At 43.4% G+C, this 21,749-nt stretch overlaps 1 protein-coding gene across 3 annotated transcripts in view; it reads left to right on the top strand.

Annotated features, from left to right (window-relative positions):
* The window catches only part of PPP2R2A (protein phosphatase 2 regulatory subunit Balpha), a 35,052-nt gene extending 16,761 nt beyond the window's left edge, over nt 1-18,291 (top strand). For all 3 annotated transcript variants that reach the window (XM_085242760.1, XM_085242759.1, XM_010723093.4), the window contains 8 exons: nt 8,202-8,299; nt 12,169-12,334; nt 12,680-12,792; nt 13,094-13,271; nt 13,533-13,697; nt 14,320-14,489; nt 15,021-15,112; nt 15,400-18,291. In XM_085242760.1, the coding sequence (XP_085098886.1) occupies nt 8,202-8,299; nt 12,169-12,334; nt 12,680-12,792; nt 13,094-13,271; nt 13,533-13,697; nt 14,320-14,489; nt 15,021-15,112; nt 15,400-15,679 (1,262 nt within the window). In that variant the 3' untranslated portion in view covers nt 15,680-18,291. The remainder of the gene's footprint in view (nt 1-8,201; nt 8,300-12,168; nt 12,335-12,679; nt 12,793-13,093; nt 13,272-13,532; nt 13,698-14,319; nt 14,490-15,020; nt 15,113-15,399) is intronic.
* The last annotated feature ends 3,458 nt before the right edge of the window (nt 18,292-21,749 follow it).

Genomic DNA, 21,749 nt, shown 5'->3' with positions numbered 1-21,749 from the left:
GCTGGAGACGTAGAATTTCCTTCTATAGTCAGGGAGGAAGCTGCTGGGCTGAGGTTTAAATACGTTTCCTTTCTGTCTCGGCATCACCAAATTGTTACTTCTAGGGAGCTGTTGTTGGAAGTGTGAACTCACTGTACAGGTGGGCAGAATGCATTGAGTGTTGGCTGTGAGCTCAGTGGTGTTTTGCAAATCCAGCTGTGGCCTTTGGAGGTGAGATTGTTCCTCTTCTCCCTCTTGCCCCCAGCAAACGGAGTTCAGGTGGTTGAGCAAAAAGCTGCTTAGTGTAACTGAGAGATGTGGCAGGTCACTCAAAAAAGCGTGAGGTGATGGCAGTGCCTTTCTGTGCTGTTGTGATCTGTGGAAGTTGCAGCAGGGCTGTTGGTTGGGCTCTCGCCTCATCTGGAGGTGGGACATAAAGGAAATGGGTGATGACTGCTGGGGAAACCTGCGCTGAGCGGCTGGGGGGTGGGAGCTCAGCAGTGCTGACCCACAGACAGCAGCCCAGTGACACAGAAGTAATAAAGCAGGCAGGTGCTGCTCCCTGCCCAGTGTCAGTTGTTGTATGGCTCGCTGGGTGGGCTTTCTGTGAAGTGCCTGCAAACAGGGTTAGTTTGAAAACAGAGCATCAGGGAGCTTGAGGAGGTGGTTTCCCAGGTGGAAGCACTGTGTTGGTAGGTGACTGTTGGTGACTGTTCTGTTTCTGCTATTACCTTGCTGAAACATTTCACCTGTACATTCAGCTCTCGTTCCACTTCACAAGTAGCGCTTCTGTAAGGGAACGTGAGATTTAATTCTATTTCAGTTCTTTCTGCAATTTTAATGTCATTGCAGTTGCTTTGCAGACAGGAGCAGCTGCTTTTGTGCAGAGCAGATGGACTCGGGGTTGTTTTTCTCTCTGGTTGTTGAGCTTAGCAGAGCTATCGGAGAACTATCAGCCGTGCATCAAACCACGCCAGCAAGGTTGGAGTTCCTGTCGCTGTCATTGCAGGGGGAGGGGATCTGCTTAATGAGGAGGGGTCCAGCCTTTGATTTAGGGAACTGGGTAGAAAGTTAAAGGTAAGTATGTGATAACAGTGAGTAAATCAGTCAGGCTTTCAAATACAGAGTTGAACATGTAACAGACAAGTCCCAGTTTAATTACATAGAGTGCTTTATTTTTTTTCCTTCAAAGTTTGGCATGGTTGGGTGGAAGAGAAGGAATGGGGAAATTGGGAGATAAGCTTTTTAGTGAGATGTGCTTATTATTTGTAGCACAACGGCCTGGAGGACTAGCAGTTCTCTGTGGGAGATGGAGAATACTCTGAACGTTTTCCCTGTGTGTGGATTTCCCAGACTTCCAGAGGCCAACAAAACCATCTTGGTTGCTTGAACTGCAGCTCCGGCTTCTGCATGTTTGTGTTCTGACTCTGGTAGGGCCAGCTCCAGCACAAAGCTGGGGATCGTAGGAACTCCCCTCCCCTCTGTGTTTGAGTGCTTTGTGTTCTTTGTGCAGCAGTATTGCAGGCTGGTACCTAGTAGGGACCAAGTAACCAGCTGCCCCTTGCACTGCTGCATGGCACCGGAATGAAAAGCGCTGCCACAGACGACAACCCCTTTCTTTCCTTCTGTCTTGCATATATTTCCATCCCATCCCCGTGTTTCTCAAGAAATAATATATTTCTAATGCCCCCTCCTAGCAAAGAGAAGATCTTTTAAAAAGCAGCGTGGGATGACTCTGAGAAGTCCTTTGGGCAGTTGGAATGCCTTCCCCTGGCTGCCTTTGCTTTTGTTGCCTGGTCACTTCTGAGAGATGGGATCAGTGTGGAGAATCACTCTTGAAAGTGAGTGAAGAAAAGGGAAATGAAGTCAATAGCAAAACTGGTCATGGTGACTTTACAGAATCCTGGAGCTCCCTTCCCCCTCTGCACACACAAATTAGGGATGAGGCTGGAATGCAGCGGGTGTTCTCTCATACTGTCAGTACTAAACAGTGCTCATCATTTGGTTCTCTGCTTTTCCTGGTGTGTGTAGTTGTGTTGGGAGACCTCCGCAGATACACGCATTGTCACTCTCTTTAATCTTGTTATACAGCTTTCCCATTCACTTTGAGATGAACACTTTACTATCTAGCTTCAGATACCTAACAAGCAATAAATTAGGACTCTTGATAAGCATGATAAATAACCCTTGGTTAGAAAGTGCCAAACCATCCACAAGTTATTTCCAGCCACCGAAGGCACGCGAGTTCTGTGCAGATGCTCCTGCTCAGTTCTGGACATGCTGACTTCATCTCTGGGGGTAACCTGGGAAGAAGAGGCACACGCTGCTGTTTGTTGAATGCAGTGTATTATGATGCCTTTGTAGCTCATTATGTTTTTCCATTCCTGTTCTGCCTCCTCAGTTGGAGACTGCTTGAGCTTCCTTGGATTTTAGTAGTAATCCTAAAAGTTGCTTTCTTGAAGTGCTCCCATTCCAGATGGTTTCTGAAGTGTCCTTGGGATGATGAGTTGATGTTTAGTTGGATCAAAAAGAGATTTGACAATAGATAAGGCTGGCAAACTGAGATCACAGCCCGCACACGTGGTCAGCAAGTTGTCTTCTTGCTCCTTAGGACAGAATTGCAACCTGTAAGCAATCTGCTCTGCAGCCGAGATGTTTCAGTGGCTCCTGTGGAAAATTCCCAGGGCAGCACTTGGAGCCACTGGGAAGGTGTATAAACAATGAGGGAGCAGCAAAAGGCATTTCAATACTACAATTCTTTGTTCAGTACTTGGACACATCAGGATATCGCTCCACTTGTGTAAACACCCCGATTTACTGCTGGCTGCTGGGGCAGCAGATCAACGTGATTCCAAAAACTTGCACAGAAACCTTCCAGGTCTGCTGGAATAAAGAGGCTCTTTGTTGGCTGCTGTGATTGACTTGCTGCTGGAGAGTAGGTGACACGTTTTGCCTACCAAGCATGTTCTACAAGCAGAGTTTATAAGTTCATGGTACATTAAAATAGATAGCCTCTTCTGTACTAATAAAATAGCTTTTATTCTATTATTGGAAACAAATTTTTATACAGAATTGTTTTTCAGGCTCACAATGGGCTTTCTGGAAACCGAATCATTGGGTTAAAATATCTTTTGCCTGTTTGAATTGATGAAGCTGTTTCATTGCCTTGTCAACAGTGGAAAAACGTCAGCCAAAAAAAAAAATTGCTGATAGTTTTGAACCTGTGATTCTCATTCAGCATTCAGATCCCTTCGTTGAAAAGCACGGAGAGCCCCTGAAGTGTGAGAGCGTTTTTGGTCCCTGCTGATTGCAAACATTGCTCTCCTTTAAAGCGGAGGGAAGCAGCAGCATTTCTGATGCCAGATACGTTTCTTCACCAATTTTAGAACGACGTGTTCTGCCTATTTTCATTTAAACCGGTCATCTTTCATAAGCTTCAGTTTTCAAATCGTCCGAATTGTGTCTGACAGCCCTCCCTTTCTGCGCTGGGTCTTGGAGTCGAGTTATTTGGGAGTTTAAGGACCTTTTACTTCTCAAACCCAGACTGAGCAGTTTCTCTTCTGGCTCTTCAGAAGTGGTTCAGCGTTGGCACGTGAGGGGCTGCGAGCAGAGCAACATTCGTGAGATGCTTATGACACAGATGCAACTTGTGTGCTTCAAGCTGCAGATACATCTACTAGCAGAATGAAATGCGGTAACAAAACAGTCACAGAAGGGAGCATTTCCTAACAGTTGCAGGGTTTGTGCCTTGGTAATCATTGTGCTGTTGGTCCCACTTGAAAACATTTTTAAGACAAGAGGACTTTCTGGCTTGAGATGAAGGCGACCTTGGCTCCCACCTTCTGATACCGTGCAGGATTTCAGTTCTGTTCTTGTCCCATGTGGCCTTATTTTAGTCGGTTTTTGGGCCTTTTTATCTGCTTGTATTTACCCGGTCCCAGTGTAATGCAGCTGCCCCTGAATTCATGTGTTACAGCACTGGGCGTTCATTCCTGTCACTTTCTTGTAAGGTGAGTTGCCCAGAATAGCAGAAGTTGGTGTAACAAATATTGGGTAAAAATTCTGAACTCTAGGGAACAAATCAGGCTTGTATTGAGTGGCTGTTTTCTTCTCAAGACTAATGTAGCAAGAGGTGTCTGCTGCTGCTAAGAACTGCTTGGGGGCTTCTGGCATGGCTCCCTCTGGCACAGTGAGTTGTGAACACTTAATTTAACCATTACTAGAGCTTGGAGATGAATGTCTTCTCTGGTTCTCCCACAAACACCTTGTTCAGGTTCCTTTGGTTCCAGCCAAGCTGGAGAGCTTCAGGTTCTTGTCTCCGCATCTCTGAAGGAAAACCTGTGAAGCCACTCCTCCTGAGGCAACAAGTTTATTGGAGCACTTCAAGTGAAGATGCATCACTGATGCCATACATAAAAAGCTTAGAGCTGGCTGTAAAAATAAAGGTGATGTGCAGAAGAAAAGTAACTTTGGAAGCAGCTGTGAGAAATCAGCTTGTAGGTGCTGCATCAGGGAAGAACACCAGGCTTTGAGCACTCCTGAGAAAGCAGACTCTGTCCTGCTGCTGTGTGATGCCAGGTGACGGACCAGGACCTTCTTACACTTCTGTAACATGCTTAGTTTGCTGGCTGAGTTTGGCAGTAGTGTGGTTTGCTTCTTGGAAGCAGGAATTGACCTGCACAGTGCTTCTATCTGGGGTCTGTAGCATTTCAGTCAGCGTTGCACAGCATTTTCTATTGGCTGTGTATGTGCCATGGCACATAAATGGGCTTTGGGTCGTGCATATTCTTCCTCTGCTTTCATATGAATGAAAGCCATTATTTTGAAGTATTTAATGGTCTACAGTGATACCAGGAGTGTGAAGGGGAGCCAGATGACAGCTGTGTTCATCCATGCAAAGTTGCAGTTAAGCTCTGTGGTAAGCCCTGAGCTGTCTGTCCTGCATTACCCAAGCAAATAAACTCAGTACAGATTTGGAGGAGCACTGTAGGGTAAATATACTTTTCTGTCCTGCTTTTTGGTCTTGGTAGAGAGATGTCTTCGTCCTGTGTGCTTGATGCTGTGCTGTAGCATTCCGAAATTGCAGCAGTCAAAGTTGTCGTCCTTCATCCTGGTGTCAGAGATGTCTTAGGATGCCTGGGGGGAGGAGAAACATCCCTCAGCGTTTGGGCACTGCGGACGTACTGGTAACTTCATGGACGTCTCTTAGCATGGGGTGCTGAGGAGCTGCACAGTGTGGGGCTGTGGTTATCAGATAAGGGTGTGGTGGTTTCTTCTCTCTGACAGTCTGGTGTTTGAAGGGGAGGCGTTCGGGTGACAGCAGCAGTGGACGTGGAACGTCTCTTTCCAAAAGCTATTGGTGTTAGCAGTGCAGGGCACCAATGCCTCTGCTCCCTGGGCTGTTTCCCCTTAGAGCTGTTGGTGTAGGGATCGTGTCAGAGCTCCTGGGCAGTGAGCAGCCCTGTGTTTGCGCGACTCCCACCTAGAGACAGCAACAGAAACAGCATCGCAGCAGGGAGGAGGCAGGGGGCAGGCAGTGCTCTGTTCCTGCTCTGCCCGTTGCAGCATCGAAAGACTGAAATCAGCCCTACACGTAATTCATGGGAATTACAGTTGCTGTTGGAAAAACAAGGGATAACATCGATTTTGTCTGGCAACAAGAGTGTTAATACAGATGAAAATACACAGGCGAATCGGTGCGCTGCGGAAGATGAAATGCTTCCCCTGTCAATTCTCAAACACTGTTAAATCCACCCAGTTCAACACCAGTGCCTTGATGTCTGTCTTTGAGCAAGGTATGGCAATACGACAGTCCTAATGGTGAGTTACTGGATTTAAAATGCATGATTGGTCGCTTTGCTCTTCAGCGCTGACTTTGGATAAATGTGCATCTGAGCCCTGCTGTGGGGCTGCTGTAAGGCAGCCTTCTGCCTCCTTCCTTGGCACGTTTGTTGTGTCCTTGGAGAAGGAGCAGCCCAGGCTTACAGTAAAGGCACATGGAATTCTGTAGATGTATCTTGAGCTTAGAAAACTACTTTTCCTCTTGCAATTGCTGATAAAAGGAATGCGTTTTTTCTGAACTAAATGCTACATTTGGTCCATGTACTTGCAAATACCTTTTGCGTAGAGCTGATGACGGGAGTCATGTCAGCACTCTGCTTTTGGAGGGCAGGGGATGCGAGCATTGGAAGTTTGCTGCTGGAGGTTTGTGAGCCTGCAGACAGCAGGAGTTGCACCGACTTGCAGATTGCTGATCTCAAGGCTGGATGGTCTTAAAATAAATGCTAAAGGTGCATTTGAACTTCCAGACTGTTCTTGTATAGATTGTAAGGCTTTCAAACTTCAGGCTTTTGACCTTGCAAAACTTTCTGGTAAATTACATCAAAAAAGAATGTGGTGAGAATGTTCTTAGACGTGTATGCTAGATTTCAAAGACAGTTTTTGTTCTCCTTCCATGTGCATACTTAAATCTGATGATAAAGTGCTGGATTATCAGTTTGAAGACTGGCAGTGTTGTTTCTGAATGCTTTTCAGAATGGTCACAGTTTGTAGACTCGTCTGTATTAAGAGGAGTTATTTTTCCTGATGTAATTGATGGCTCCCTTAAGGTCTCCTCCTGTCAGAGGATCACAGCAAGGAGGTTTGCATTGTGTGCTATAGTCAAAATTAGGTTGGTTTGCACTTTTCTGCTTACTGCCCAGATGTGAAAGGTAGAACTGAATGGCACATCTTCATTTAAGTGCTGTGCAGTCTCAAGTCTTACAGACATGAGAAATCGCTTCTTGTTCACAGGTGTGTGAATAAATGGCCCAGGTGGCAGTAGGCAAAAACAGCGTGCCTCCTGGTGTGCGCTCAGATCAGAAAGTTCAGCCTGTTTGTTGCAGCAATGCCACGTAGTTGTGGCAGTGAAGATGGGCTCCTGTTCGTGCTTTGTGATGTGGCACTGCTGTATGTTAGCAAACACAGCTGAGCTTCGTGCCAGGCTTCTGACTCTGCATCTTTTACCTTGGAGGATTTTGCAGCGGGGTTTGGCCTGCTTGTCTGGGCTGTGTTTGTTGTGCAGCTCCCAGACAGATGCACAGGGTGCTTGGAGCTGCTGTGTAATGCAGTTATTAAAGAGCAGATTGCTGATGTCCTCAGAGGCCACCGCCCGTGTGTTTAAGGCAGCCGGAGAATGATGTAAGTCTCATTTTGTTATTAAATAAGAGGAAAACCTTACGTGTTTCACTTCCTCAACGTGCTGCCTTAAGAGCTGTGAGCTGATGTTTAGCAGCAGCTTGCAGTTTGTAGAGCAGATACTGGACTTCATTTTTTAACTCTAAGACACAGAATGAAGGAACTGAGCAGTGGGGAAGATGGGCGCATTGCTGTCTGCCACGGACTGGCATGGATGTGCAGCAGCCTGAATTGCACGTGTAAAAAACCCTGGGTACTTCCTTCTGCAGAAAGCTGGATTTGTTATAGTGCAGTGCAATGGCAGTCTGATGTTGTTCAGAAGATGGCCTGGGTTCTGATTCTGGCATCAGAAGACACTGCGGGGTGTGGGTGTGTTTGAGAGCTGGGAGGTTGTCCTTAACCCTTCTGTCTTTTTGCCTCACAAATAGGATGAATTCAGTGTTAGATACGACTTCTTTTGTCTCTGTATATCTGCCATTTAATTTTAGCACTCTGTGTAAAAACAGGTGGTAATGTAAAGCTTGCTCATCCAGAAGAGGTATTCGGGTTTTTGAGTCATTGTGTTAAACTTGGATCCTGCTCTGGCTGTTTGTCCCACATCCTTGCATTCCTTACATGCCCAGGTCTGACTGTCCCCACCCTGGCAGCTTTTCCGTGCTCCCAGCAAGGCAGCCGTGCTGTCAGATGGGTGCTGCTCCTGTCCCCTGCCTTGATGAGAGTGGAGGAGATGTAGCAAGACAGGTATTGCTACAGATTCTCACTGGTGTTGCAGTACTGAAAATCTGTTTCTATGCTTAGTTACTTTCCTAACAGAAAAACAGTTCTGAGAAGTAACTACACAAATCCTGAACTCTCACTGATCTGGTTTCAAATGCAGAACTTCTCCAAACAGCTTCTGTGCGTTCCAAGGAGCTCCTCGTTGTATTTCGTACCTCAGTTGCTTTATTCACGTAGACTGCTGTTGTTTTTTTACCTATCATCACAGCTTTCTTCACCGCTTGGGCGCAGAGGTGTGATTAACCTGTGGGCTTTGTTTTCCTACGCAGCGGATATAATTTCTACGGTAGAATTTAACCATTCTGGAGAGCTGTTAGCAACAGGAGACAAAGGAGGGCGAGTCGTCATCTTTCAACAGGAGCAGGAGGTGAGTGCTTAATTAAAGTAGATGTCACGTTTACCTCTGTTCCCATTCGCTCTTTTAAAGGAAAGGTGTGTGCTTTTATAGCTGCCTCGTGGGCAGCGTGTGTTTGTGTAATAAACGATGATGAAATTTAAAGGAATTACTGAAAGCTGAGACAGTGTTAGCAATGAGTTGAATTTTAAGAGTGTGGCCTTCAGCTGTAGTGTAGACACTGTTAAAAAGGAAGGGGAGGACACGTGAAGACCCCAGGGAGGCTGAAATTCATCGCCTTACAGAGCGCTGCTTGGCTGCGATTATTTCAGATTTCACTGTAGTTGGGGAAATAAAAATTGCCCTTAAATGTATTTGTAGCTGTGGCCTAAGATGTCCTTTTCTGCTTTGATATCAATCAGGTAAAATATTTGAAGGTTCTGTCAACACTCATTTCTTACCAAGACCTAGGATTTCGTGCAGTTAAAGTGTATCTCATGCAAGTCTTTGTGCCAGAGGGAGTTTTCCTTTAAAACTGTTTGGCTGCATCCCTCGTGCTGCTGTGGAACTGGAGGTATTTTTTCCTGTGTCTGCAGTAATTCTGTTCACATCTGAAGCTGGCTGTTGAACTGACCAGCTGCTCTCTTTGATGCAGAACGGTGTTTGTTGGTAGTGTTTCGTGTATGACTTAAAGTACAGCCATGGGAAACATGGAAGGAAAGCAGGCTTTAGTTTGACTCCTAGTTGATCTTATAAACGCCAGTACTTAACAGATGTTCTCCCCTCAGAAGGTGTTTGTGGGTGGGTCTGCATTATTCTTTCTGAATATAAACAGTATGGGTTGCTGCACTCAGTGCATTTACTTCTGTTTTTGAGCTGTAAATATACTGAGTACAGCTTTTTGTCCCCCTGTGAGATACGCTTTCTCTGATGCTCCCCATCTCTGCATCAGGTACAGAACTCCTCCATCTCCTCTTTTAGAGTGTGAGCTTGTTTCTTCACACGTGTACTTGCCAATGTTCCTGCACAAGCACTCTGTTTCTCCAAGGCCTGAGTTAGAAAGTAGTGTCCAGCACAGACATGCTTCTATTTCTCAGCAAAGTAATGCAAAATCTATTTGTTATTATCTGATCTTCAGAGAAAACAGCTCACTAAATCTCTGGCATCACTCTGATACTGGAAGTTAGTGTTCAAATAAGCAGTCAGTATTTGCATGGGAGCAATAATAAGGTTTGTTATTAGCCTACCTGACAAAGCAATCTGCTTTTATTAAGAGAGATGACTAAATATTTTTCCTCTACTTATTATTTTAGTGTGGAAGTGTTAGGATGCAGGCTTGAAGCAAGATCTCGTGTTGCCAAGTTTACGCAGTGCGCAGCTGAGCAATACTAAAATCAGAGATGAAAAAAACCTGCTAAAAACGGAATCCATCTAGTTATGTCTTGTATGTGACAGATGACATTTTAAGGAGAATCGAAAACAAATGGGTGGGAGATGAAAACAAAAAAGCCAACAACACCCCAACACAGAATCAACCAAGCAAAAGCTCTTGTGGTGCAGGGAGCCGTAAGAGCTGTAACCTAACTGCTTCACACTGCAGAAGTAAGGGTTTGTTTCCATTTTATACTTGTTCTTTTGGAGTTCTACTGACAACTCCTGTGATGCCAGGGAAGGGTCCCCACTCTTATCTTAAAAGTGGGAAAGCTGAGATGAAGTGTTTGATTTGAAGTCCATAGGTAGAAGTCGACCTGATGAGAATTTACTGAAGGGGAAGAGAAGGCGGCGCTTGGAGAAAGGCACTCTGCCATCCGTGCTGGTACTTCTTTCATCGTTGTTTCATGCAATTACAGTTTAAAGCCCCAGTTCCCCAGCGTGAGTTGCTCTCTGCTGCAGGTATGCAGGCGGTTGGAGCGCAGTGACTTGCGAATAAATCTCGTTGGTCACTTGGTGCCATCTAGTGGGGCCCTCCTGGCTGACCAACCTCTAAGCTTTGGCCAGAGCTCGTGACGAATGTGGCACGTGGTTTCCTTATCCACTGCTTTGCAGGCAGGCATAAACTCGTGGGGTTTCAGTTTGCTCGTGTACTTCACAGATTCTTTTACTTGAAGGTACACTGAGGCTAATTTATTAGCTGACTGGCCAGGGCAAGTTGTGTCTAAGACTGCCCACAAGACTGTGGCTTTATGTCTTTTGGTTGGATTTAAGCAGCAGCTCTCACCAGACTGCATTACGAGCCATGCATACAGGAAGGCAGCCCCTGGAAGCACAAGCTCTTGAGTTTCTCAGCCTTGTGCAACTTCGCCCACTGCTGAGCTGCTGCCATCTCTGGGCTGGAACGTGGCAGCCCTTCTTGTAGTGAAGCAAGCGACTTTACATAACTCAGAGGCAGGAAATGAATGCTGAATCTCATTGAAACTGAAGGCGGAATTCGCGTAGGCAGCCTGCAGTTGCCAAAATTGGAATTTCACATAAGGCACTTGGGCCAACACCTTCTTGTTTTGATTTTTAAGAGTGCCATGAGACGATCTGTTGGTTTAAATTTTGCTTTTAAATCCCAAGGATGGATTTCATGTATTGCTGATCCTACATGTTCTAGTTCTGTAGAGTTTTAACGCAAGTATGTCTGAGAGTAAATCAGTGTGGTAAGTGTGGGATGGAAGAAAAGGTCACTGAATTGTGGCCAGCATCTCCTAAAGCTCAGTAGGTTGACTTTAGAAGTTGCCCATTGAATGCAGTGACCCTGCTTCATTCGTTAGGTATAACTGAAACTTGGAACAAAGTTTCTTCTCTTCTCTAGGGTGGAAGGCCAGTGTAATTGATAGGTGTGGTACAATATTCTAGTGCCAAGTCCTACTTCTGAGGCATTTTTGCCATTTTTTTCTTCTCCCCCCATAAGCATACTGGAAAAAATAAGAATTCCTGCCAACCATTTTAGGTAGGGGTGTGAAGTGAAACAACACTGCAAGGAATATGACAAATGTGGACTAGCTGGGATCTTATGGAGAAGCATTTTTGTGCCATGTTAAGGGACTGAATGAACGGGTGGACATGAGATGCACAGGGAAATGAAGTCTGTAGTCAAGAACATCTCAGAGGAAAGGCATCTGATGGTGCAGCCTCTTGAAAGGGGTGGAACAGGAAGGATTCCAGTTCTGTCACGCACTGGAGGAAATGTTGGGTTCCATTCCTGCAGCGCAGTATTAGAGCTAGAAGGCCCCTGTCTGAAACACAGCTTTTAGAAAGATGAGGGATTTTTTTTCAAGTTTGGCGACCTCTCAGTGCCCCAAGCAGTCCCTCCATCCTTAGCAGGCAGCTGCAGCTGGGACTGGGACTAGCAAAGATGGATTCATGAGAGAGGTTTTGTTGGTTTTTTTTTCCTTCAGAATGAGGAGGGAGGAAAAACTTCTTAAAACAGTTGAAAACTCTTCAGGGAGTGTGGACGTTGTTCATCAGAATAGCAGAGCTGCTTGGAGAGGTGAGATGTAGGAATGCTGTGGTGCCAAACAAGCTGAATGTGGCGCTGGATGGATTTGCCTTCCAGGTGCTGTGTTTCTCGTGAGGAAAATCTCCTCCGTAAACAAAAGGTGGGAAAACTAGTGATGAGGGAGTGGTAGACTTCTTGTCTTTAATCCAATGAAAACTGAAGCTCTTGCAGTAGAGATGATCCTTCTTTAGTCTGATCTGCAGGCTTGTTAAAATAAGGTGAACTTTACACCAAAGGATCCTTGCAGCAAATCTGATGTGGGCAGTGGTGGAGTGTAGAAATCTCATCCAGCTTTTGTGTTAATTAGCAGTGGGCCTGTGTGCTGCTGCCTAAATATCTAGTTCTGGCTTCTCTCTGCAGCCTTGCAAAGCATTCTGTACATTGCATACCTATCTTGATCATTTAATTCTCTTTTTAGAACAAAACCCAGTCTCACAGTAGGGGAGAATACAATGTTTACAGTACCTTTCAAAGCCATGAACCAGAGTTTGACTACTTGAAAAGTTTAGAAATTGAAGAGAAGATCAACAAAATTAGGTGGTTACCCCAGAAAAATGCTGCTCAATTTTTATTGTCTACAAACGGTAAGTGATGACTTAATATTAATTCTGCATGACCTGTTGTTGCATGGGCGGGCTGTTGGTGTGTGAACTGTGTGAGTTCTTCCATTAGTCATTCATAACAAGCAAAAAAAACTTGCTCTAACTTTCTTAAAAGAACAAACTGTGGAGGAGGTCTTTTTAATGCTTCTTATCCTGTCTTTTTTTTCTTTGCGTAATTTTGAGATGAAGCAAAATTTATATCTAAATGAGTTCCTTATCTCCAAGTATTTTTGTCTTGTTTGAAGGCTTTGTGTTAAAGAGCGTCAGCCGTGAAGGCTGGTGTCGTTGCTAGAGCCTTGATTTGCAACTGTGGCTGTTTTATTCCAGATAAAACAATAAAGTTATGGAAAATCAGTGAAAGGGACAAAAGACCAGAGGGCTATAACTTAAAGGAAGAGGATGGGCGGTATAGGGATCCTACTACAGTTACAACACTACGGGTGAGTGGTTTCCTCCATGGACTGGCCATCACTGTTTCCATCTGAGGGCAGGCGAACACGCATTGGAGAGGTGCTCTCTTTCCTGAGCTCATGTGAGCCTTGTGATGGGGACTCACTCCCTCAGCTGCGTTCACATTTTCTGTGATGCTCTGGGTGTTGTCTGCTGGAACTCTTTTTCTGTGCCTGCTGTTTTGCAGGGATATTTACTTAGATAACTTAACGAGCCTTGGTGTATTGCAGGACTGTGCTAATGTCTATAGTACGTTTACGATTCGAACTTGCATTGCTGTGTGTTTTGCAGGTGCCAGTATTTAGGCCCATGGACCTCATGGTTGAAGCTAGTCCACGAAGAATATTTGCCAATGCTCACACGTACCACATCAATTCCATCTCCATTAATAGTGATTATGAAACGTACCTGTCTGCAGATGACCTGCGGATTAATTTGTGGCACCTAGAAATTACAGACAGAAGTTTTAGTATCTTTTTTGCATTGTTTTGTATGGCATATGTATAAAAAAAGCTTTTCTATTTCATGAGAAGTGTTTGTGTAGCATGGCTTTGGCTTTGAAGCGTTGCTCTGCTTCCAGATTTCAAGCACAGTCTTCCTTTTGTATTTTTGTTGGCTTGTGTTAATTCTGCTTGGCTATTTCAGATGTGTTTTGATGAATTGTTGAATACCTTTAAACTAGAAAATATGTTGTGGAAACTGGAGGAAATTCCTTAACAAAATGGTTTAGATATTGTAGATATTAAGCCTGCCAACATGGAGGAGCTGACGGAGGTGATAACAGCTGCGGAGTTCCACCCAAACAGCTGTAATACGTTTGTATACAGCAGCAGTAAAGGAACGATTCGTCTCTGTGATATGAGAGCATCAGCACTCTGTGACAGGCATTCGAAATGTAAGTTCTGGCCTGTGGTGTTCATCGTTTGTGGACTCTGGTATCGTGCTGCTAGGTGAAACTGAGCACTCAGTAAGCACGTATTAAACTGCTAAGCAGTGAATAGTGTTAAAATACTGAGTAGTAAATCGTGTGTGACGCATCTTTAGATGGGGTTGCTGTAGTTGCTGTAGTATGTTCAGTAGATCTAAAACCAAAAATCTAAATGAGTCTTAAAATTAGATTTCCTATTTGGTAGAATTAAAGTCGTGAATAAAAAGCAGCTTAAGGTGGGAGTCTGCCCAGACAGCAGGGCTAGGAATGACCTCCGTAGACTTGATGAGTATTGGAGCTGCAGAATTGTTTGTTCTGCACCTGAATCCAGAAATCTCACGTTGTGAATGAAGCCTTCAAATACTACCAGACAGTTGGCTTATTTAGAAGTTAACCTCGATTTGCAATGGCAATAAAGCATTTCAGAGAGTTTCCAAAATATGGCAGTGAGATGAAACCTTTGAAAGAGTTTCATAAGGTATTATAGTCCAACGTGGTGTGCTTAAAAAAAAAAAAAACACCTAATTTGAGTGCATTCTGGGAGAGAGAGAAGCTTACCTCTTGAAATGCCTGCTTTATTTCCTTGCAGTGTTTGAAGAACCAGAAGATCCTAGCAACAGATCGTTTTTCTCTGAAATCATCTCTTCCATATCTGATGTCAAATTTAGCCATAGTGGTCGTTACATGATGACTAGAGATTATCTGTCAGTGAAGATCTGGGATTTAAATATGGAGAACAGACCTGTGGAAACATACCAGGTATTTGGTTGAAACACTGGTGGACACTTGATGGTCTTACTACTAGTCCTGATGCAGCTGTTAGATGTGTCTGTAAGTGACTGGCCAGACAGAGCGTCAGTGAGGTGAGTGGGTTCCACACGTGCTAAAGGACTTTGCTGTTTGCAGGCTGATGGCAGAACCTCAAACTGTGTTTTGGTGTGAAAGTCTTCCTCTTATACAGTGGAAATGCAGGAAGGGAAATTTCCAGCTGTGAGATAGCTCGTCTCTTTTAGTCTTCAGTTGATTTCATAGTGTCCTGTTACCTCCTGGAGTACATGGAGGTAAAACCTCTGCTTTGTAGAACAGGTTTTCAGCTAGCACTGACACTTGCTGAATTTCCAAGCTATCTTATAAGAAAACTTTTGAAGGGATCCTTTTCATCATCTGTAGGAAGGTGATGGGTCACCAAAACAGGACTTCTAGGAAGCAGCCAGGTTTGCCAGACACTGTTCTAGAGGTTATTTTACAGGCTTGTCATGCTCAGTGTTGATTGTTTTAACTCTTTCGCAGGTGCATGAATACCTCAGAAGTAAACTTTGTTCACTGTATGAAAACGATTGCATTTTTGACAAATTTGAATGCTGCTGGAATGGATCAGACAGGTAAGTTGAATGCTCCTCTGTATGCATGTAAGGCTTTTCCAAGTTGTTATCGAAACAGGCAGACAGCCTGAAGCCTCAAATGTATTTGCTTTTATTCCTGGACTGGGTTGGGTGCTATTCTTGTAATTACTGTCCACGTACTTGAGATAAAGAGACTGTAACATATGTGTGTTAGCTTTTAATTAGCTGACCCGTAGCGCTGGATTATTGGAATGGCCTTAGTTAAACAGATGTAGAATTGGAATGATGTTCAATTGAACCTTTCCTTCTGTCCACCTTCTCTGCAGCATTGTCATGACAGGATCTTACAACAACTTCTTCAGAATGTTTGACAGAAACACAAAACGTGACATCACCTTAGAGGCGTCGCGGGAAAACAACAAACCCCGCACGGTTCTGAAGCCACGCAAAGTGTGTGCGAGTGGTAAGAGAAAGAAGGATGAAATTAGTGTTGACAGCTTAGACTTCAACAAGAAGATTCTACACACGGCCTGGCATCCTAAGGAAAACATCATTGCTGTAGCTACTACAAACAACTTGTATATATTTCAAGACAAAATGAATTAGGGTTGGCATTCCTAACTGAAGAGTCCACTTCCTGCATAGTTGAAATAGTTGAATCTAGCATTTGTACCTGTAAACGAAAGAGAATGAGAGGTCCATTATGGCACCCCTTTCCAGTGTTTAAAATGTGCCATATGACAACACACTTTTATAGCTACATGGAGAAAGCTCTGCTGATGTGTCGCTGAGCTCTCCATGTCTGCTAGCCATTTAGGTGAGGATAGGGCACTTTTTAATTTAAATGACTACTTGCACCATCTTGCCTAATGGACTAGATTGGACTGTATCAACATCGGTTTACTCCACTTTTTATGCCTTCCATTGTGATGACGTCAAACACAGGGAAAGCCTTCAATCATGCTATGGGATTTAATTGTGTAACCTCATTACTGTATCATTTGTGGCCCCTTTTTTTATTAAATACAGCTCATTCTTGCTGTGGCTTGTAGCATTCCTCCTTCTGGCTTCCTGGACTCCCCCTTTCCCTTTCATCCCCCTCCACCTCGCCCTGGTGGTGGTGTATAGAGGAAAAAAAACAAAAAACACAAAATAAAGCACATGAGATGGGTCCGTTTGGGGTCAGTGGTAAAGGGGGTCTGTGTTGCAACAAATGTTTTAATAAACAGTTGACTGTAATCACTCCTTGCCGTGTCTGGCACCAAAAAAAAAAGAGAGAAAATAAGGAGAAAAAAAAAAAAACTACTGAATAAAAGTGACAAAGAATGGAGAATCTGTTTTCTTTTTTTAATCTACCTCTTTATACAAATACTCTGTGTTTTACCTTAGATGCATGAAAATAAAATGATGTTTTTTGTAATGATTTTAACCAGTATTAATTATTTTTAATGGGAATGAAGAGAGGGAGGGATTTCACAAGTATCTGCATTCATTCATGAATGACAATAATACCAGCCTTAGGATGTGTTGACCACTTTCATTTCAAAATCATGAACTCCTGTCAGATTTGCCATTATCTGAACAGACCAGGTACTGTTCCAGTATCCTTAAAAGCTCTTTTTTCTTAAACTATTGCTTAAGCTGGAACAGGAATAGAATTTGCAGGTTTAAAATCTACACTACGGGACTCACTTTTAATGTTTCGTTTCACCCTGGTTTCTTTAATGCCTTGTTTTAGGATACAATACCTTTAATGCCTTGTTTAGAGTACAAAGTCCCCTGTGGTTTTTTAACGAGTTGTTTGAATTCTTGTCTAGCAGTATGATGTTATGTAGTTCAAAATAACAAGTGATGACATAGATAACTACTACACTGCATTCTGAGATGCTCTATTTTCTGTATTTTATTGCTATCAGTAACTGAGTGGAAATGTAGTTTTACCATGCAAGTGTTTCTTCTGGCTTTTGGCTTTGCAATGTTATTGCACTTACAGAAATGTTAAATGGTGCAATGATCAGAAAATATGTGGAGTACAGAAGCTGCATGAAATAAGTGTTCATAGCTATTTGAGAGATTTAAACTCTTCAGCAAATAAGGCTTATCCAAAGATGAACTAGATACTGATGCTTTATAAGGCTCATGAGTTTTTACCTCCAGATATTTTTGCTAATTGTGCTTTTAGGTTTACTCTTCCTTCAGGGAGGTGTTCAGAATGAAGCTTAAAGTCGTAGTGAACTCACCTTGACTTGGAGGACTTTCACTTTTCAGTTACCTAGATTTAAATTTTTCTATGGCTTAGTTATAGGTGGTTATGATAATGCCTCTATTATTTGATCAACTAAGATACTGTTTCTGCTGTAAAATTATGGCTGAGTTAGAGATTGTTAACAAGACTGCACTTGCAACCATACTTTAGTTTAAGTCCTTGTGCAGAGGTTTGAAAATGTAAAGATTGTAATATTAGATCTGGTTCTCTTAAATACAGTATTTGTCTTGTAACATGCATGCCTGACCATGAGCCTTTGTAAGGATTTTACCATATTCCACCTGTTAGCCTTGTTTTTTTTGTTTTCTTTTTAACAAAGAATAACAGCCCCAGGAACAGCAGCTGTTTTCCAGTGGGTGAATAATACTTGCTAGCAGTTGAAGAAACATGTTGGTTGTCGTCCATAGAGGTGTTTCACGGGATCAGGCCCAACATTTGTTTGTTACCTTATCACGAGAGCAAAGAGAAAATCAGGCACTGCTTCAGCAACAGAGCTGGTAAAAATTCATCTCCGTTTTCGCATAGAAGGTTTAATTGTTATTTTGGGAGTATTGAGGTTTGCGAGAGCAAGATTGCTGCTTTTACTTGTGTGTCTGTATATCCTGAATGATGCACTGAATACATGAAAAGCTGCACAGACAGAACTGAACACGTAGGTTTCTCGTAGATGGAAGTGCAGCCTTCTAGCAATACTACACTCAAGCAGAACTGCCTCTTGGACCTCAGCTGTGCTTGTTGGGTTTCAGGAATTTTAAGGCTAGTCTTGGGAAATACTTTTGCTTTCAGCAGTAGCGGTGATCTCTGGCATGTCGCTTGAGGTTTAACCTGTCCTCAACAAAACCAGCTACTGACTTTGGTGTCATGCTATCCAACTAGATACTTCTCTAAAAACACTGTCCATTGACATATGCTGTAAATCTTATATTTTATTAATAAAAGTATGCATAGAATACATCTTGTCAGGTTGCTTTTTATCTTTCTTCCCATCCCTTTTCTCTACTTACAGGCGTTTTGAAATTACTCATCCTTCTTGCTGCACGTTGAGTATTACCCCTCTTGCTAGGTTCTGTGGTGTTATTTCTGGGCCTTAGCCCGGAGAGCTTGCCAGACAGGGTGGGTGGCTGTTAAGGCAATCCTGCCCTCCTCCATCATGTACGGTTAGAGGAAAGCAGCTGCTTCGTTCTAGTGCTCTCCCTCGCTTCCCAGTACAACCTGTGCAGCTGTTCAGCCCTTAAATTCTGAACCAAACCCTTCCCTAGGGTCTGTCTTGAAGGCTTTGATACTGCCAGATCACTTACAACTGCACTTAGGTGGTTAATATTTGCGGAATGGCAACCACACTTCAGACCACAGTGATACTGCCAGCAATTAATGTGCAGCCTATTGTTACCTGCCTGCTACAGGGCTGCGGTGCAGGCTGAAGTCCCTTTGCTGCTTTTCTGGTGAGGAGTAGCTAAGCCATCAAATGTGTTGATTGTGGCAGCATCCTACTCTGTGCTCAGGGTTCTGTTGGGGCAGGGCTGTAGTTTCCACTCAGTTGTCCCAAATTTAAATACATTTATCTTTTTCTCAGCTTACCTTGGAAATGCTGGTGTTGGTGAGCAGAAACTGGTAGCTTTGTCCCCCTGGGGAGAGGCTGCTGCCTGTTGGAAGGCTGATTTATCGTTACTGCTCTGGAATTGGGCGGTCATAGGGGTGACATAGCAAGAAGCAGTAATTTCCTGTGTGCTGGATTTCGTGTCTTCGTTTCTTCATCTCTGGCATTCCCACCATAACTTCTGACTTAGACTGAGCAGTAGGAGGTGTTTCCTTTTGCCCTTTCCCATATAATTAGCAGTTGTAAGTTGAACTATTGATGTAGAGAGTTGAGGTGGGGAGAGGTGTGCTGGGACCGAGGTTGCTGTTAATGACTACCGGTGTCTTGAATAGTTTCTATTGTTCGCTCACAGCAAATGCCTTATTTAACCTGGTATAGAAGGTTTGGGTTTGTAGAGAAAGGACTTAACGGTAGAAGTCACAGTAGTGGCTGGAATAGAAACAGCAGGCATTTCTTTCTAGTGTGATGCAGCTCAGAGCCAAGAAGCGGCCTGGATTTTCTGTATGGCCTACCTTTGAATTCTAACAACCTCTGCTTTTTGCAAACAATACATCTATTTTTCTTTCACAAGAAAAAGCAGGTGCTTCTATATTGGTCTCCTCCACTAGGAGGCAAAATGTTGCTGAAGAAGTGGGTGGACAAAAAACACCTTGGAGCAGTGAGCATAAAACTGCCATTAGTTTGGCAGCTCTTGAGAGATGATCAGGTAGCTTGTTATGTGTTTGACTTGAGTTGACTGATAGGCTTTCTATAAGAAAAACCTTTTTCTTGCACAAAAGGCCTTCCCCAGAAGTTTACAGCCTCTGTTCCTCTTCTGTGATCACGTGGCTTTTTGTCCCTCCGCCTTAGCTATTGTCATAGCATTTTCCATCTGAGGATTCAATTACTTTATAAGCATGAATTAAGTCATTCAGCTGCCTTAGGGAACCTGTGTAGTGGTTAGAGAACAGGTCTGAAAGTCAGGACTTCTGAATGCTATTTCTGGCTCTGCATTGACTCACTCTGTAATCTCGATTAATTTGTCTGACTCAGAAATTTTAATAGTCCCACTTTGCTGATAAATATTCATGCCATGAGCATTATGGCAAACACTTCCTGGATGATGGAGATGACAAATGATGCTTGATGTTAGCCTGGGATTGTTAGGATTGCAAAGTGGGATGGGGCTCTGTTCAGCATCATAAGCAGCTTGTTTTTCTGATTCTAATCTAGAACACATCTGTGGGCCTTCTACCTGTGAAGGGATGTTTTATTAGAACGTCTAAATTGCTGCTGTCTTTTCATAACACACAGCGAATTCTGTACCAGTGATAACCGAGGGGCATCCAGATTTTTGACAAGATCAGACATTTGGTATGGACCTGTGAGCACATACAGTCAGTTTGGTAGGAAAGATCAGTGTCACATAAGGCAGATTTATAATGTCCACACATCACTATTTGGATGCTAGGCAGCATAGCATAGATGAAAAAACGAAGAAAAATACTTGCTAATGATAATCTAGGATGGAATAACTCTGACAGTTGTACACACCCTAGTCCTGATAAAGTCCTGATAAAAAGTCATCTTTTTTGCTGAGTAATGAGGAGATAAAGGAAAACATTAATGCAAATGGGTCTGTCTGAATTTGTTTCAGTTTCTGATAGCAATAGTGGCACTATCACACAAAACAGTGATCCCCTGCCCCTATTTATATCCTCAAGGCTGCTTGGATTGGTTTTGTGTGAAGGCCTCCATTAGAGCTGTTAGGAAGTAGAACGCTGTATGTATTTGTGTGGGATGGGATTGGTTACAGAGTTCCATCAGAGATACTTTAGGCCTCAAAACAGACATTGGAGTTTGGGTGATATCACATGGAATGAAGGTAGTAAAACTGATTTATTGAGAAATGAAGGCAAGCTAAATCGTCTGTAGTGAAGTTAGTCTTGCTGGATCATTCCCCAAGAGTCTCCATGAAAAAGGAGATTGGAAGCAGAATGATCCTCGTAAAAGTTCTGCTATCTGCAATACAAAGTATCTGTGGGAACTGGCTCTGCCTTCAGGCATTTATACACTTGATCTTCAAGATGATGTTGACTGTTATCTTAAAAGTCAAATGTTTTAGAAGAACCTCATGTTCTATATATGGCTGTTTCATATTAGCTACTTAGAATACGTGATTGATGCAGAAGCTACTCTGAAGAAATCTCAGCAAGGTAAGGTACGTGTTGGCACCTGTATTTCACTGCATTTTAAGTATTTCATTGCATTTTCAGGTCTGTTTTCCCTGGAAATTCAGTGTTATTCTTGTTCACAGTACAGCAGTAGGTGCATAAGTAGCCTGAGGTTATTTCTCATTTTCATATTGAGAGAAAATGGGTGCAGACAATTTCACTTTTTATAGCTAAGAACAAGTCCAGTTTTGTTACATAGGTGCCCTCTTCTCTCTTAACTCTGCCACTATTTAAGTAAACTGCTGCACTTTGCTGACTTAGGCTAAGTCTTAGAGGTTTATTTGGCCAAAGTCTTAAAAATTCAGTTAATTAATACTGGGAGACCTAATTATGTTTTTTAGGGCTACTAGTTTTGTTGGCTTTAAATTATTTGAGGCAAAATCAAGATGGCTGAGCAGGGGGAGAGGTTTTGGAGAACGACGCTTTGGCTGCACGGGTTCGACTGCTTCCCTCACAGCAGCTGAGCCCGGGGAGGAGGACGCCTGCATCCTTCATAGAGAGGCGGCACAACTGGACCCTGGGTGGCTGAAGTGGTGTAGGCCGACATTGTTGGGCTGTGAATGGTAGAACGGGATCCAGGAAGGCTTGGAATAGAGGGAA

The sequence above is a fragment of the Meleagris gallopavo genome, chromosome 24 (assembly GCF_905368555.1).
Source record: "Meleagris gallopavo chromosome 24, MGAL_WU_HG_1.1, whole genome shotgun sequence".
Taxonomy (NCBI): domain Eukaryota; kingdom Metazoa; phylum Chordata; class Aves; order Galliformes; family Phasianidae; genus Meleagris; species Meleagris gallopavo.
This window is presented reverse-complemented; position numbering and strand designations above follow the sequence as displayed.